Source organism: Centroberyx affinis, unplaced genomic scaffold, assembly GCF_046629955.1.
Source record: "Centroberyx affinis isolate AG114_WGS23_722 - 3 ecotype Tasmania unplaced genomic scaffold, CSIRO-AGI_Caff_v1 ptg002180l_1, whole genome shotgun sequence".
Lineage (NCBI taxonomy): Eukaryota > Metazoa > Chordata > Actinopteri > Beryciformes > Berycidae > Centroberyx > Centroberyx affinis.
This window is the reverse complement of record NW_027280488.1, coordinates 145,898-160,000: the sequence shown is the minus strand read 5'-3', so window position 1 is coordinate 160,000 and position 14,103 is coordinate 145,898. Positions and strand designations below refer to the sequence as shown.

The window sequence follows — 14,103 nt, the reverse complement described above, 5'->3', positions numbered from 1 at the left end:
TAATCTTCACATCTTAGCTTCAACTGCCCATATCCTCTACATATGACATGAGATGGATGAACAGAAGGGGGCGCTCACCGCTCCCTCAGCCAATCACGAAGCAGCTTTGAGTGGCTCGACTGAAACACGATGCTTGGACCTGACTCTGTGCCAGTCCTCTTTCCAAATTGTTTGCGGGAGTCGTGCCAGAGACTTCCTCCTCGGCCAGTGAAGGACACCGAGATGAGTGGGAAAGAGAGGGGGAGAGAGAGAGCGAGAGAGAGAGAGAGAGAGGATGGTGGAGGGAGTATAGAAGAGAAGAGAGAAAAGAGAAAGAATGACCACGAGTAGAAGAGAAAGAGAGAGAGAGAAAGGATGGTGGAGGGAAGAATAGAAGAGAGAGAGAGAGAGAGAGAAAGGATGGTGGAGGGAAGAATAGAAGAGAGAGAGAGAGAGTAAGGTTGGTGGAGGGAAGAATAGAAGAGAAGAGAGAGAGAAAAGAGAAAGAGTGAAAATCCTGTACCATGGAGCTGCTCAATGGCCACCAGTAGAAGAAGGAGAGAGAGAGAGAGAGAGAGAGGATGGTGGAGGGAAGAACAGAAGAGAAGAGAGAGAGAAAAGAGAAAGAGTGAAGATCCTGTACCATGGAGCTGCTCTGTGGCCACCAGTAGAAGAGAAAGAAAGAGAGAGAGAGGGAGAGAGATAGGGGGGGGGGGATGGTGGAGGGAAGAATAGAAGAGAAGAGAGAGAGACTAGTAAAGATCCTGTACCGTGGAGCGGCTCAATGGCCGCCAGCAGAAGAGAAAGAAAGAGAGAGAGAGAGAGAGAGAGAAAGAAAGAGGATGGTGGAGAGAAGAATAGAAGAGAAGAGAGAGAGAGAAAAGAGAAAGGGTGAAGATCCTGTACCGTGGAGCTGCTCAATGCCACCAGTAGAAGAGAAAGACAGAAAGAAAGAGAGAGAGAGAGCGAGAGAGGGGTGGGGGGGTGGGGGGAGGAGAATAGAAGAGAGAGAGAGAAAAGAGACAGAGTGAAGATCTTGTACCGTGGAGCTGCCAGTAGAAGAGAAAGAGAGAGAGAGGGGGGGGGGGGGGGGATGGTGGAGGGAAGAATAGAAGAGAGAGAGAAAAGAGAAAGAGTAGAAGTAGAGGACTGTCGAAAAGAAATAAGGTTAAAAAAAAAATTACTAGAAATGCCGAATCAGAGAGAGAGAGAGATTGCGATCGAAAGAGAGTAAGATTGAAAGAATGTAAATTAAGAAGGAAAAAAAAAGAGAGAGAGAGAGAGAGAGAGAACACTCCCTGCCAAGTGGGCCAGTGAACCCTGGCGGCAGCAACATCCTGTAAAGTGCCCTCTCAGCGATGTACACACACACACACACACACGCACGCACGCACACACACACACACACACACACACAGCAGTCCATTAGATAGATGGAGGACAGCGGGCCAAGGTCTGGACAGCGGAGCAGAGGGAGGGCCGACCCCAGACGGCTTTATTACATTATGGATCGGGCGCTGTGATCTCTTAATGCGATCATGTTCACACCTCGCTCCTCCACTGCACCCGGGTCCAGACCGCACCGGCTCGAGCGGGTCAGGCCACTTGAGCGCTTTTAATGATCCGGATTAGTATTTTGTCTTCGCCGGGGCGGGGGGGGCGGCAAAACCTCGCCTCTCTGACGCGTTCACTCTGAAACAAACTCAGGAATACGAGTCTTTTTAGAGCTGATCCAGGTTTTGAAGGGGGTTTATAAGCGCTTTCATAAGTGTCAGCTAGTTTCTGAAACCACAGAGCACCACATAATCCTTCAATTGAAGTAATAAAATTGGTGTTAAGAGGTTTTCATAACACCGGGGATATAATAGTTAGCTATAATTTAGAAAAAAATGATACCCAAGATTCATAAGTTTATATTGCAAAAACACGTCACCACTTTATCTTAATCTGAAATGATGATCCTTAACGAATTTTATTTTTTCACGCTGGTTTGAATTTGAATAAGTTCTTTTCCTAATAGTGGATATGCTGTTTTGAATTCATTTGTTGATTCCCAATAATAATCATTTGTGACACATTTTGCTACAGTGAGAGCATTGGGACAATAAGGCAGTCCATGTTGCTTGATTGGAGAGTCAAGTTCATTCATATCTACTGTGTATGTGTGTTTGAGAGAGCTGGGTGTGTGTGTGTATGCCTGTATGAGTGCATATGTGTGTGTGTGTGTGTAGGTGCGATCGGACAATCTGAAGCACATATAATTACTGCAGTTCTGGGTGTAAAACGAGTCTGGCGGCACGCTTGACACAGTGTTGGATGGAGTCGGCTTAACTGTAACCCCGGGGCCATGAAACTCAGCAAACACACACACACACACACACACACACAAGCTGCTGCTCAGGAGGAAAAACTGTGCAGCCTGGAGCTGCTCCCATCAAAAAATTACTTCACACACACTTATATATAGCACAGTGACGTATTTTTAGAACACTTATATAATCATATCTTACGCTGTGTCTGTCTGGAACGGGGAAAAAAAAAAAGCATCTGTGTGGACATGCTGAGAGGAGTGGATGAGAGAGTTTGACAAAATTGTTATGTAATGAGGCTAAAAATAGCTGCGGCGTGCTATAAATAAGAAGGTGCCAAGTATTTATAAGTGGATAGATCACAGATGAGACCTGGCAACGCGTTTCCAAGTGTTGTCAGGGGTTTGATGTGCCGCGAAGCCGTCAGCCGCGAAAAGAAAATGAAAGTGAGAAAGGAAATAAAGGATGCTATCAGCGGCAGGAGCCAGCCTCTTCTCCTTTCTCTCTCTCTCTATCTCTCTTCTCTCCCTCCCATCCTCCCCTCTCTCTCTCTCTCTCTCTCTCTGTTCGATCCCTCTTTGAAGTTTCCTCCCTACAAGTTGAGGAATATCTTGAGAGGAGGCAGGGCGAGCGGAGGGGGGGAGAAAAGGAGGGAGGGAGGGAGAGAGGAGGAAGGAAGAGGAAACCCCCCTTACTCCCCCCCCCGCCCCCGCCCCCCGCCTACCCCAACAACTTCAAAAGGCTTTTCCTGGGTTGTGGGAAGGTGGGAGTTATTTTTAGCCCGCCGGTGCCCACGTAAACGCTGGGGTTGAAAAGAGAGAGAGAGAGAGAGAGGGGGGGGGGGGGGGGAGATGGAGAGATCGCATCCCCTCTCTGTGGCGGTGCGATTCATTATAGTCGCATTGCCTTGCGGTTCATAAATATAAAGGGTTTTATTCCAAAATGCTGTATATATCCGCTTTGGAATTGATTTTTATCCAAAATTCTTCAATCATTATGTCAAAACGATATGATTTCATCTAAAAAACACAAAAAAAACACCTACCATATTGGAGTTTCAAGACACTCCCAATCACAAGGGTTTAATTCCAGGGGAGAATACATCCATAAAAAAATATCTGATATTCATTAATCAGTTAAAAAAAAAAATACAGGTGATTTTATCATCTTTCATCCATGTTAATATCTCGTATGCCAAGGCCGTAAAAGAGCTAATAACTCCATGATTTCCCACGATGATTGCTTTCATTGCGCTTATATTCTTTTATTACTTACTCATTATATTTCTTTCTCATTATATTCTCTCATTACGCCGGCGATCGCCGGCCACAATTTCCAAAACAGAGGGATGTCTCAGCTTGAAGCGGGACTCTTCGTGTTCGGCATGGCGTTCACACTGCAGACCGCGTTCTCTTGTGACGGATGGTTAGTAGGTTAAACAGAGAATCACTAATGTGACAGGGTTCAACCATGTGACTAATGGACTACGCTTTAACACTTAGATCCATCTCCTGCAGACCCCACGAACACAGATATCTTCCTACAGTGGTTTGAATGTCGTTTCAAAATCTAAAAATTCCAATTCCTTTTGTTATCAAATTTTTTAAGGTCCCATATTCTCCACTTTCCAGTGTTTTATTTTATGTCTTGAGGTCCATTCACAGCTGTGTGTGTGGTGTCATGTACCAAAAACACTCTCAATCCATTTTTACACGTTCATTTTCCAGCATCTCTCTGAACCTTACCAAGAACAGACTGTTTCTGTTGCTGTGTCTTTAAGGCTCATTAATATTAACGACCCCTCTGTTCCGATTGGCTAACCGTTTCAAGAGTGAAACGTGAGACACCGTGGCCCGGCAGCTACAGGTAGGGAAAACTCTCCGGTAATAAATAATGACAACCGCTCAACACTTTGTTAGTCTATTATTTCTTACAAAAATGATAATGAGCCAAAGAGTCCAAACGACTCATTTATTTTCTAATATGGATTGTGTGGATTTAGTTGGTGACCGTGCGTTTTGATACTTTAATCCATGTTTAGATAGCACATCCAACTCCTTTATAATCAAAGAGGCAAGGGAAATCCTGTTTTACACCATATGGGACCTTTAACCTGAATTGAAAATAGACATTAGTCGTTTCTTTGTGGAGAAAGTTTCACACATCTGGTTCCCTGAAAGCCAGTGGAAATTACTCATCACCTTATGAAAACCTTGTTCTAAACGGCTGAAAAATTTGGGGTTTGTGTACATTTTTAAAGACCCCATGAAACGGCATCTTTACTTCCTTGATTTGATGTATTTCCGAATTAACGCGGTGAAGGCTCATTCAAAAGTGTAAACCAATGGAATATCAGTCAGGGAGAGAAAGGCAGTTTTATTTGTTGGAAGCGGTAAAGGGGCACATCTCCGGAGCGTTGGGTCTATCCGTCTGTCCAAACTTGCTGTTGACGTACGAGTCTTTGACGCTAACAGTCTCTAAAAGATTCCGCCTCGTACATTTCGCCGTTTCCCAGCAGATCAGCGTGATCCTGTTAAAGCCCAAAGCCATCGTCCTCTTGTGTTTTTACATCTCAGTCACTGATCTCTCTCTCTCTCTCTGTCTGTACTGGTTTGCCTCACTCACCTCCTCTCATTTACATTCAAAAAGTCAAAGCAGACACACCGCACTCACATGTTAACTGCGCACCGCTTGAGTTCGAGACGTTAAATCTTTTGAACATCCGTAGGACCGAAGCGTATTAATCGACGTCTCGCCTGGCGTTTTATCTTGGATCGCAAGTGACGTTGCCGGTGGACAAGACATGTCCGGTCTTGAATGAAGAGCCAGTGTGATGTCTGCCGTGCATGTCCCTCCTTTAGGCTGACTGCTGGTTAAACAGTGCCGGTGAGCAAAGACTACGGCACAATCAGCTCCCCAGTGATGCTCACTTTGATGGATGAGGAGAGGTGCAGCGTATAGATTACCATTTGCGTTGTAGCCTTGAAATTGCACGGGTGTATCTCCCCAGAGAGCTTCGTATGCATGCATCTGTGCATTTGTGCGGGTTGCATTCACTCACTTTTGTGTATGCGTGTGTGTGTGTGTGTTCGTGCAAACGCGTGCGATTTACTGTGTCTGTGTGTCTGCTTAAATGACTTACTGCCCAGTCTCTGTGTGTATGCTGTTCATGTGTTCATGTGTACATGTACTCCATCATTCTACTGTCTCGCTGTTAACTCTTTACACCTTGTCTATCTGTATAGGTGTTGGCTTTGATGCACAGTCAGCTAAATTCTGTGCACATCTGCAGTGTTTAAAGCTGCACTAGGCAAGATTTTTCTGCACAAAAATGCAGCCGTCTTATGAGTCTAAATCATGAAGTGTGGCTGCAATAGAGAAGAGTGTCCTATCCCCACTAATTGAGACACTGTAGATTCAGTGTGTTTGCTCTAGTTAAATTCTGGTGTTAGGTATGGACACTTCTCTGCCCACAGGAAGGGACAAATCAAAACTTAAGAGGTAAATCCCAAGTGTCTCCTAAACAGCAGTGAGCTGTACTCCGTCCAGAGAAAGCTGGACTTACCAAGATTAGATCTTTTCCTCTCTCTCATCCCTTTGGTTTCCTTTGGTATAAAGCATCACAGACTGGCTGGGACTGTGACAAGCAGTTACCTCTCACTGCCATTTGTAGCCACCATGTGTAACTTAGGATGAAAGATTCCAATGTTTCCGATTAAATCAAATCATGTTATGTTAGTTGACATGGAAATGATGACAAGGTATCATATGGTGTCCCATTTTTCAATGGTGGTGAGATGGCGCTTGCATAACCAAATGGCACCTAAGTTTTGAATATATGACTAGCTGAGGCTCGAATGAAGAGCTAGAATCAGCAAAGAAAATAATATGATTGACATAGGATTTGGATAAAGTTTAGTTTCTTACCATTAAAGGTTCCTTTGGAGAAACAAAGTGCATGTAGAACTGAAACAGTTAACAGTGTGAGCCCAGTCACCTTGATGGATGAGCTGTTTGGTGCTACAGAGCAGCCTGGGATTAGCCCGTCTCCCTGTGGCTGAAGGTAGGGGAGGCAGGGTTAAGGTTCAGATGTGCGTCAGCATGCACACACACGCATATGAACGCACTCACAGAAACACACAGCTAAGCAAACTGTGTGCTGCAAATGTAAGCATATGTACGGACACACACAGATACACACACCTCACACACCCACAGATGCAAAGACATGAGAATCAGTCTTAAAGGAAAACAATAATACAGGGAGAAATCCATCGTAGAAGAGGCAGAGAGACCAACTTCTCCACTGACAGAAGCCTCAATTGACCAGAATGCAATGCACCCCCACCCACCCATCCTCCTCCATCTCTCCCCCCCCCAGGAGTGTGCCTGGTGCTGGGCTGCATGATCTTCCCTGACGGCTGGGACGCCGAGGTGATCCGGGACATGTGCGGGGAGCAGACGGGGAAGTACTCCCTGGGCGACTGCTCCGTGCGCTGGGCCTACATGCTGGCCATCATGGGCATCCTGGACGCCCTCATCCTCTCCTTCCTGGCCTTCGTCCTGGGCAACCGGCAGACGGACTTCTATCTGGATGACTTGCAGACAGATAACAAAGGTGAGGGAGGAGTCGGTGGAACGCCAGTGAATAAGTTTGTGTTATTATTATTTTTAGCTCAGATCAGTCTGACCAGAGGAATCATTCCAGTGCGGTGTGGGAGGATTTGACTCAACAGTCTGTAAAACCTGTAATAAGACCTGCCTCACCCTGCCTCAAGGAGCTGCTAACCCACCTAAAAGAATTTCATTATTCTGGTTTTCAATGGAGAGTTTTAGTGTCCCATGATGGTCTAAATCATTGTATTTTTTTTTTTTTTTTTTGCATAAAATTGTCAAATTCAAAGATTAGATCTGATCAATTCAAAGATAATGAATGTTGACACAAAGTATCATGATCCAAAAATATTGGCATTGGTATTGGCCTTCAAAACCCTAACCCTAGTAAATATTAAAAACATATGTTAAAATCATGCTTCCTTATTCAAACGACTCTTCAAACAGCTGCAGTACCGGTCAAAAGTTTGGACACACCACATATTTCTTTATTTTTACTATATTCCACATTTTAGTATAATAGTAAAGACATCAAAACTATGAAATGACACAAATGGAATTATGCAGTGACCAAAAAAAGTGTTCAACAAATCAAAACTATCTTATATTTTAGATTCTTTAAAGTAGCCGCCCTTTGCCTTGATGGAAAGGCAAAGGCTTTGGAAAGAAATTCATACATAGGATCAACTTCACTATTTATATTTGTCTGAGAAACAAATTTCAAGCATTTAAGCAGAAGCCTTTAGATCAAAATGGCTTTAAGAGAATGAAAAACACAGTACATTCGATCAGGTGTGTCCAAACCTTTGACTGGTAGTGTATTATATTTGGGAGACCATTAACAAAAACCAAGTTCAAGTGTGACTCCGCTCTAACCTGACCTCAGGAAACTGGTTTCAGTGCCGTGTGAGAGTGGGAGAGAGTCCTCCAGAGTCTTTCTGACAGTTTGCACCATGTTGCATCAGGACAGCTGAATCGCATGGTTTGAGCTGTATGAAAAGAGAGAAGAAGAACAAGAAGAAGGGAGAGATGACAGAGAAGAAGAAGAATGCAGTGGCGGGGAGTGGGGGGAGAGTGAAAGATCTGAAGCAAAATAATAATAATAAAAAGTTCTTTGCGTGGATTACATGAGAATTATCTATTCGATTTGGCTGTTTAAACCCGCTGTACAACAATACCTAAAGAAGCAGAATGAGAGAGAGAGAGAGAAAGAGAGACATGACAGACACAGTGAGTGAGAGATAGAGAAACATATATAGAGAAATAGAGAGAAAGCAAGGGAGAGAGAGGGAGAGAGAGAGTGGTGACATAAGATGTCTCGGTGCTCCAGCAATCTATCTCCATGATGGTTTCCATGGTAACTGGAGAGATTCCAGAGCGTGGGTGTGTCTCTCTGTTCTTATCTGATTAACCCTACTGACGGTCTTACACATTTAACGCATCTGCATCAGTTGTGGGAACTTGCATTTTTTTTCTCTTGTTTATTACAGATCTTTTAAAGTAATAATGGGCAAAATTTTCAGATAAATAAATGTGTTTTGCTCCTCTCTATCTGATTGCTATAGCACAATACTGATTCAACTTATATCCAGTTGATGAAAGCTTTTCCATTCGCTGATCTAAATGTCCGGTGTCTGGTAGGTCTTTCCTGCTGCACAGGACGTGATGCGTTTTATGTTTCCAGTTTGTTTGGAATAAACAGAAGAAGAAGAACTGGTAGTTAGCATTAGCAGCAATAGCCAGCATGGCTGAACAGACAAAGAGAGGAGAAACTCAAACTGCATCAACAGAAAATCCAAGCTCCGCCCACACTGTTTGATTGACAGCTGATGTCTGAGAAGTACAGTGCAGAAACACCACAGCGATGAGCGCACATAAATGAAAAGAATGGAAAAAAAATCAAATGAGCTACAGCATTATGAGGCTGCACAAAAAAAGCAGCAGTAGAGCATACTGAGACTATGAAAAAAATTAATGAAAAATGTGTACAATTGTGTACAACTTAGACACAGATAGCAAATAAATGGGGTTTTTGTTGTTTTTTTCACCAGTAAGTGATGACCTAAATGCTTTGCTGATACTTACATAAGCATTTTCATGTTTTGCACAAATATGCACTTTTCTGTTGTTGCCTTACTGTGCATATATACCAACCCTTGTGTTTTTGTTTTTGTTTTTTTTTCCTTGCAGATTTTGCTGTGTCAAGGGTAAGTCGACTTTGGCTTTATGAATATTATGATCATTTACACTTGCTCCTGTATTATGCATCACATAGATTTGGACTGTTGTGGTGTGTTGTTTACTGTGAGTAAGTTCTGTCCTGCCTGCATGTCTTGTGTTGGTTTGGTAGAATAGTTGATACATTGGTTCAGTGACTTAAAGGGGCATTGAGCGATCTCGGACTTTTACTTACCAAGGAATTGCAACATCATGGACAGCTCTCTGGCACGGCCTACGGTGGCCTGTAGCTGACATAAATAACATTTTCCCAATGAAGAGGCGTAAGCTAGCTAATTAGAGCAGAAATCCAATAGAAACATCTAGTGAAGAGGTAATATATCACCATTTTAAATGCTGTAATAGACCCTTTTCACAAAGATGGCTGAAAAACATCCGCTTCGTCTTAGTAAGGTACAAGTCGGTTCTCACCATTGCCAGCAATGTGAAGCCAACTTTCTGTCGCCTCCCACTCTGTCTGTGATCACTTATTTTGTATTTAAACATAGCATATAGCACAATACAGGTGTTGTCATTGACATATCTTTCTGTTTCTGTTGTCAGACAACTGCACGACTGTAAAAAAGTGATTTGATCGAGGGTCGCAAAATGCTAACAGCTCAGAAATTACCGTTAGCCTTGGTTAGCCAGTTAGCATTTTGTGACCCTCGATCAAATGGTGTTTGCCGTATGGGGTAAATGTTATGGCCAAAGTTGCAGCAAAATGGACACTAAATTGGTGCAATAGTTTGAATCCTCTGTCTCGTTTTCCTCAGATTGAAGTTCGGGACAGAAGAGAGCCGAGGTACGGAGTTCAGCGTCTTCACTGAGGGCAACGTCGGCCCTGGACAACTTCTCTTCTCTTCTCTTCTCTTCTCTTCTCTTCTCTTCTCTTCTCTTCTCTTCTCTTCTCTGCTCTTCTCTTCTTTCCACCCCATCCATCTCTCTCCTCTCCTCTCCTCTTTCTAGTCTACTCTCCAATGATCAGGATACCACCCAATCTCAATGCAGACACTAAGTGTACAGCATTCTGTAAGATAAATTTAAAAAAAAGAAACACACTGGGATAAACTATATTTTGAAAAAAAAAAATACAAGATTGTACAGTGCATTTAACACTCGACTTTCTCAACAAATAACTTTATGATAAAAAAAAAGATTTACTGTATTTAAAGTCTTGATTTGTGTGAGAAATTAAACGAATCCTTCAGATGAAGAACCATATGTCCCTCTATAATTTTTCGATAGATGATGTCTTCAATTCTTGTTATTCAAAGACTTTAAGTTTGTGTGTTGTGCACATTTGTAGTTTCGGATAGCAGAAGTTATGGACTTTCAAGAACATTTACACTTCAAGTAATAGAGTCGAGATTGACAATACAGTGGCAAGAACATTGAACATTGAAAACATTTCAACAGGGACTTATATGGTTCTTCATCTAAGGACTTAAAACGTGAGGAATTAAAAGGAGTACCCCATCGCAGCTTTACAGAACCTAACATCTCTGGGAGATTCTCTACTGTACATACTGAACTATGTAAATAGCATTACTGCTAACAAACAGACTACAACAAAACCTCATCTGACTCTAATGCATTCAAGTCTAGTATTTCTACCCTTGGTTTCAGTGTTCCCTGTGCCGGAAGAGCATCGCAGTGTGTGCAAATCCATTTTGTTTTTTATGACTCCTCGCTGAACCATGGTGATTTGGTGGAATTAGAAAGGATATCTCGCTCGATATTCAACAGAAACGCAGAGCACCATGAGTCGAAGTGATCATGTGCGATCACAAATTTCGTCATAAAAAATGTTGAAGTTTTATAGGGGTAAATGAAGACATTGTCACTTGCCCTTGTATGAATATGACTTCAAAACAAACCCCTTATTGTAGTATTTTACCCACCCTGCCGCACTACTCTTACGCACCTACATTGCTCAACTGGATGGCAGCTGTTACTTTTCCACTTAGGTCAAAATCAGAATTAGAAATCATGGTTTGTGTCAGAGTTCACTTTGAAAAAAGCTAATTGCTTGCAATGACTTGCAAACCAGTTCAATCAGGGAAGACACGAAAGGTGATGCACAAAAAGACAGTTTATTACAATGTAAGTCAAGAGCTTTGCCGTTGACCTCGTCGCAGGAAATAATTTATAGGGGATAAAACCCTATGAATTAATAAATTCTGAAGATCCCCCCTGGGGAGCCATCGAGTGGTGGGGTGGTGGAGCGGCACACACACTGAAATGACAGGAAGGAAATCAGGTAGGCAAGTTTAAATGCCACCTGCCAGGCAAGATCATTGGCTGACAGAAAGCCTGAGCAGATAACCAAGCATGTTCATTTGTGAGCCAGAGACCCAGTGTGCAAAGTGGAAGGGATTGTCTTCCTGCTTGAACTTGCGCTAAGAGCTTCATTTGGCTCACGAACCCCTCTCCTAGTGTGCAGTTTACTCTTGTTTATCGGTCCAGCATGCAGCGAGCAGTTTACTCCACAGATGTCTTAAGGCTGCGTGTACATGGCTGTATGAATTGTGTCCTCTCTCAGAGGGAAGCCCCAAGTGCTGCATCGTTCTTAAGGCGAAGACACCTAGACGCCTTTTCGAGACAATGGGAATAAGCAATGTAGGGATAGGAATTGGTAGGACAAAATCAAAGTGGATAACCCAATGGGCGAAAAGGAAGAAATGTGTCATGAAAGAATACAGTTGGTGAGAACTGTTGACAAAATTGCCCATCTACATTGCTTCAAAATGTTGCCTCTACATCATGGATATTAGTCACCTGAGTACTGTGACTTGGTATGTTACCAATAAATCCTTTCAGCCATGCTAGATATAACATCTTGGTTACATCAGTGAAAAATTATTCTTAATGTAGCATCAGTAACAACCAATTGTTGTTACTGCGACATGGCAGACACATGGTCGTTTTTGTAACACTGACACTGATTATTGTTAATCCAACATCACTGAAACTTAATGTAGCACTTGAGACAATGACACCAGTGTCATTGGTTATTGTAACATCCATGACATGAATTGTTATTGAAACATTTATGACAGTGACCATGAATATTATTGCAATTTATACAAGTCGTTTCAACCAAGCAATCTGATTGGTGAAGGACGCGATTGGCTAGCCACGCTTTACGGGTTGCTTTGGCAACTCTTGTGGTAACCAGGGCGCTAGTTAGCAATCTTTCTTATTTCTCCTGTTTTATATTCGTATGGATGTATACTACTTGGAAGAAAACTTTTCAGTTAGTGCACATGTGTTGGTAAACTCTAAAATCCATAATACCCACAAGGGAATTCTTTACTCTGATTGTAGGAACATTGATGATGCCGCCGGCACAAGGCAGCACATCACCACTGTACCCATGGGCACAGTAAGGAATGCGCTGTTGGATATTGTTGCTATAGCCAGTTAGATTTGGTATTTTGACATCACTGACACTGATTATCACAATATCTGTGGCGCTGATGAAAGTGTCGTTGCAGTAGGCTGCTGTATCCCATAGCACCACGGGGCCCTTATCCCTCTCAGAGCAGCACTTAACCGCCTAACGCACCAAACCTGGGTCTAGTAATCATCGGAATGAAATTTGTTGTGTAATAAAAGCACAACGCAGTTGCTTTGTATGAGAAATTGGTGAGCTTTGCCCATTTGGGGAAATCCAAACGGGTCCATTGTGGCAGGCGAGATCATTCATACGCAGAGAAGTAATTGAATCCATTTCAGAGAGCAATTCAACCCAGGTCCACCACACAAGGTGATCGTCTGTAAGCCTCTGACATCTGCAGAGAGCAGCTTATCTAAATACCATTGTTAGTAAATGTTTGGAAATTATGTCTAAAGAGGGACTGATTATACAACATTCTATTATATTTATTCATAATCCGTGTTACACTGTATTAGGGATGCACTGATAACACTTTTTCACTGTTGACAATTCCAAGCACTAAAGTTTAACTATCAGATGACACCAAATGCTGGCCTGATCCATTACTTTTGTGGAACAATATAATCTTAGACCATAAGTTTGGGGTTTTTGGGCAAAAATGATTGAAACATAATCCATTTTTCTCTATTAGAGAGATGTAACAGATTCCATGTGTGAAAAGGCAGAAATCAAGTATTTTTCTTGACATGTTGCACATGGGTCTTGGTAATGGGTTTTCATAAATTCTCTTATACGATGCCACATTTTAGCCTGGCATCGGCCCGATATCTTAAATAAGTATGGGTATTGGTGCATCCCTACACTAATGAGCAGATAGCTAGATGTGCAGTGTGTTTTTTAGAACGGTAGCTAGCTAACTCTCAGGAAGCTGTGTATACAGTACTGTATTAAAGGCTCATTCTGGAAATGATAGAACAATTGAGACATGTGAACTATCTCAAAATTATTACTCGATGCTCTAGTGATGTGGTCTTAGCTCAAATGACACATTGCTCCATAGCGTCCCTTGTGAGTCAAGTTTCGGTTTGACAAATTTGGAGTGACGCTGTTCTCGGCTTCCAAATTGGGCCTTTAAGACAATATAAAAACAGCCCTTATGCTGAAGCTAATGATGCTGTCCCTCCATGCAGGCTCTGCACAGACCTTGTTTCAAAATGTGCCCTGGGCCTGCAGCTATCAACCATCATAGGGTAGGAATGCTGGGCCCTCATTCAAGAAAAGGCTTCTTTGGCTTTATCCTCGACTTAACTGTACAAACAAATCCTAGGATAAAAACAAGTGAAATGGTATCTACAGACCTCATACATTTGGTATCGAAAGAAGTATGTCTTTGCTTTTGATATTTACAAGAGAAATCGCGGAAATCAGTGCACGGTCAGTTTTTATATCTAAAGTTTGCATAAACCGGGCCGTAATGTCTCTCTCGCATATTGTGATTTGGACATCTACAGCGATCCTATAGTGTGCATTTCTCATTTGGGAATACGATCATGGGCCCAGGACATATTTTACGACAAATCC

General features: G+C 42.6%; 1 protein-coding gene across 1 annotated transcript in view; it reads left to right on the top strand.

Moving 5' to 3' along the window:
* LOC139654972 (LHFPL tetraspan subfamily member 4 protein-like) overlaps nt 1-9,949 on the top strand; it is an 18,867-nt gene extending 8,918 nt beyond the window's left edge. The window contains exons 2-4 of the mRNA XM_071532256.1: nt 6,670-6,906; nt 9,093-9,109; nt 9,896-9,949. Of these exons, the coding sequence (XP_071388357.1) occupies nt 6,670-6,906; nt 9,093-9,109; nt 9,896-9,949 (308 nt within the window). The remainder of the gene's footprint in view (nt 1-6,669; nt 6,907-9,092; nt 9,110-9,895) is intronic.
* The last annotated feature ends 4,154 nt before the right edge of the window (nt 9,950-14,103 follow it).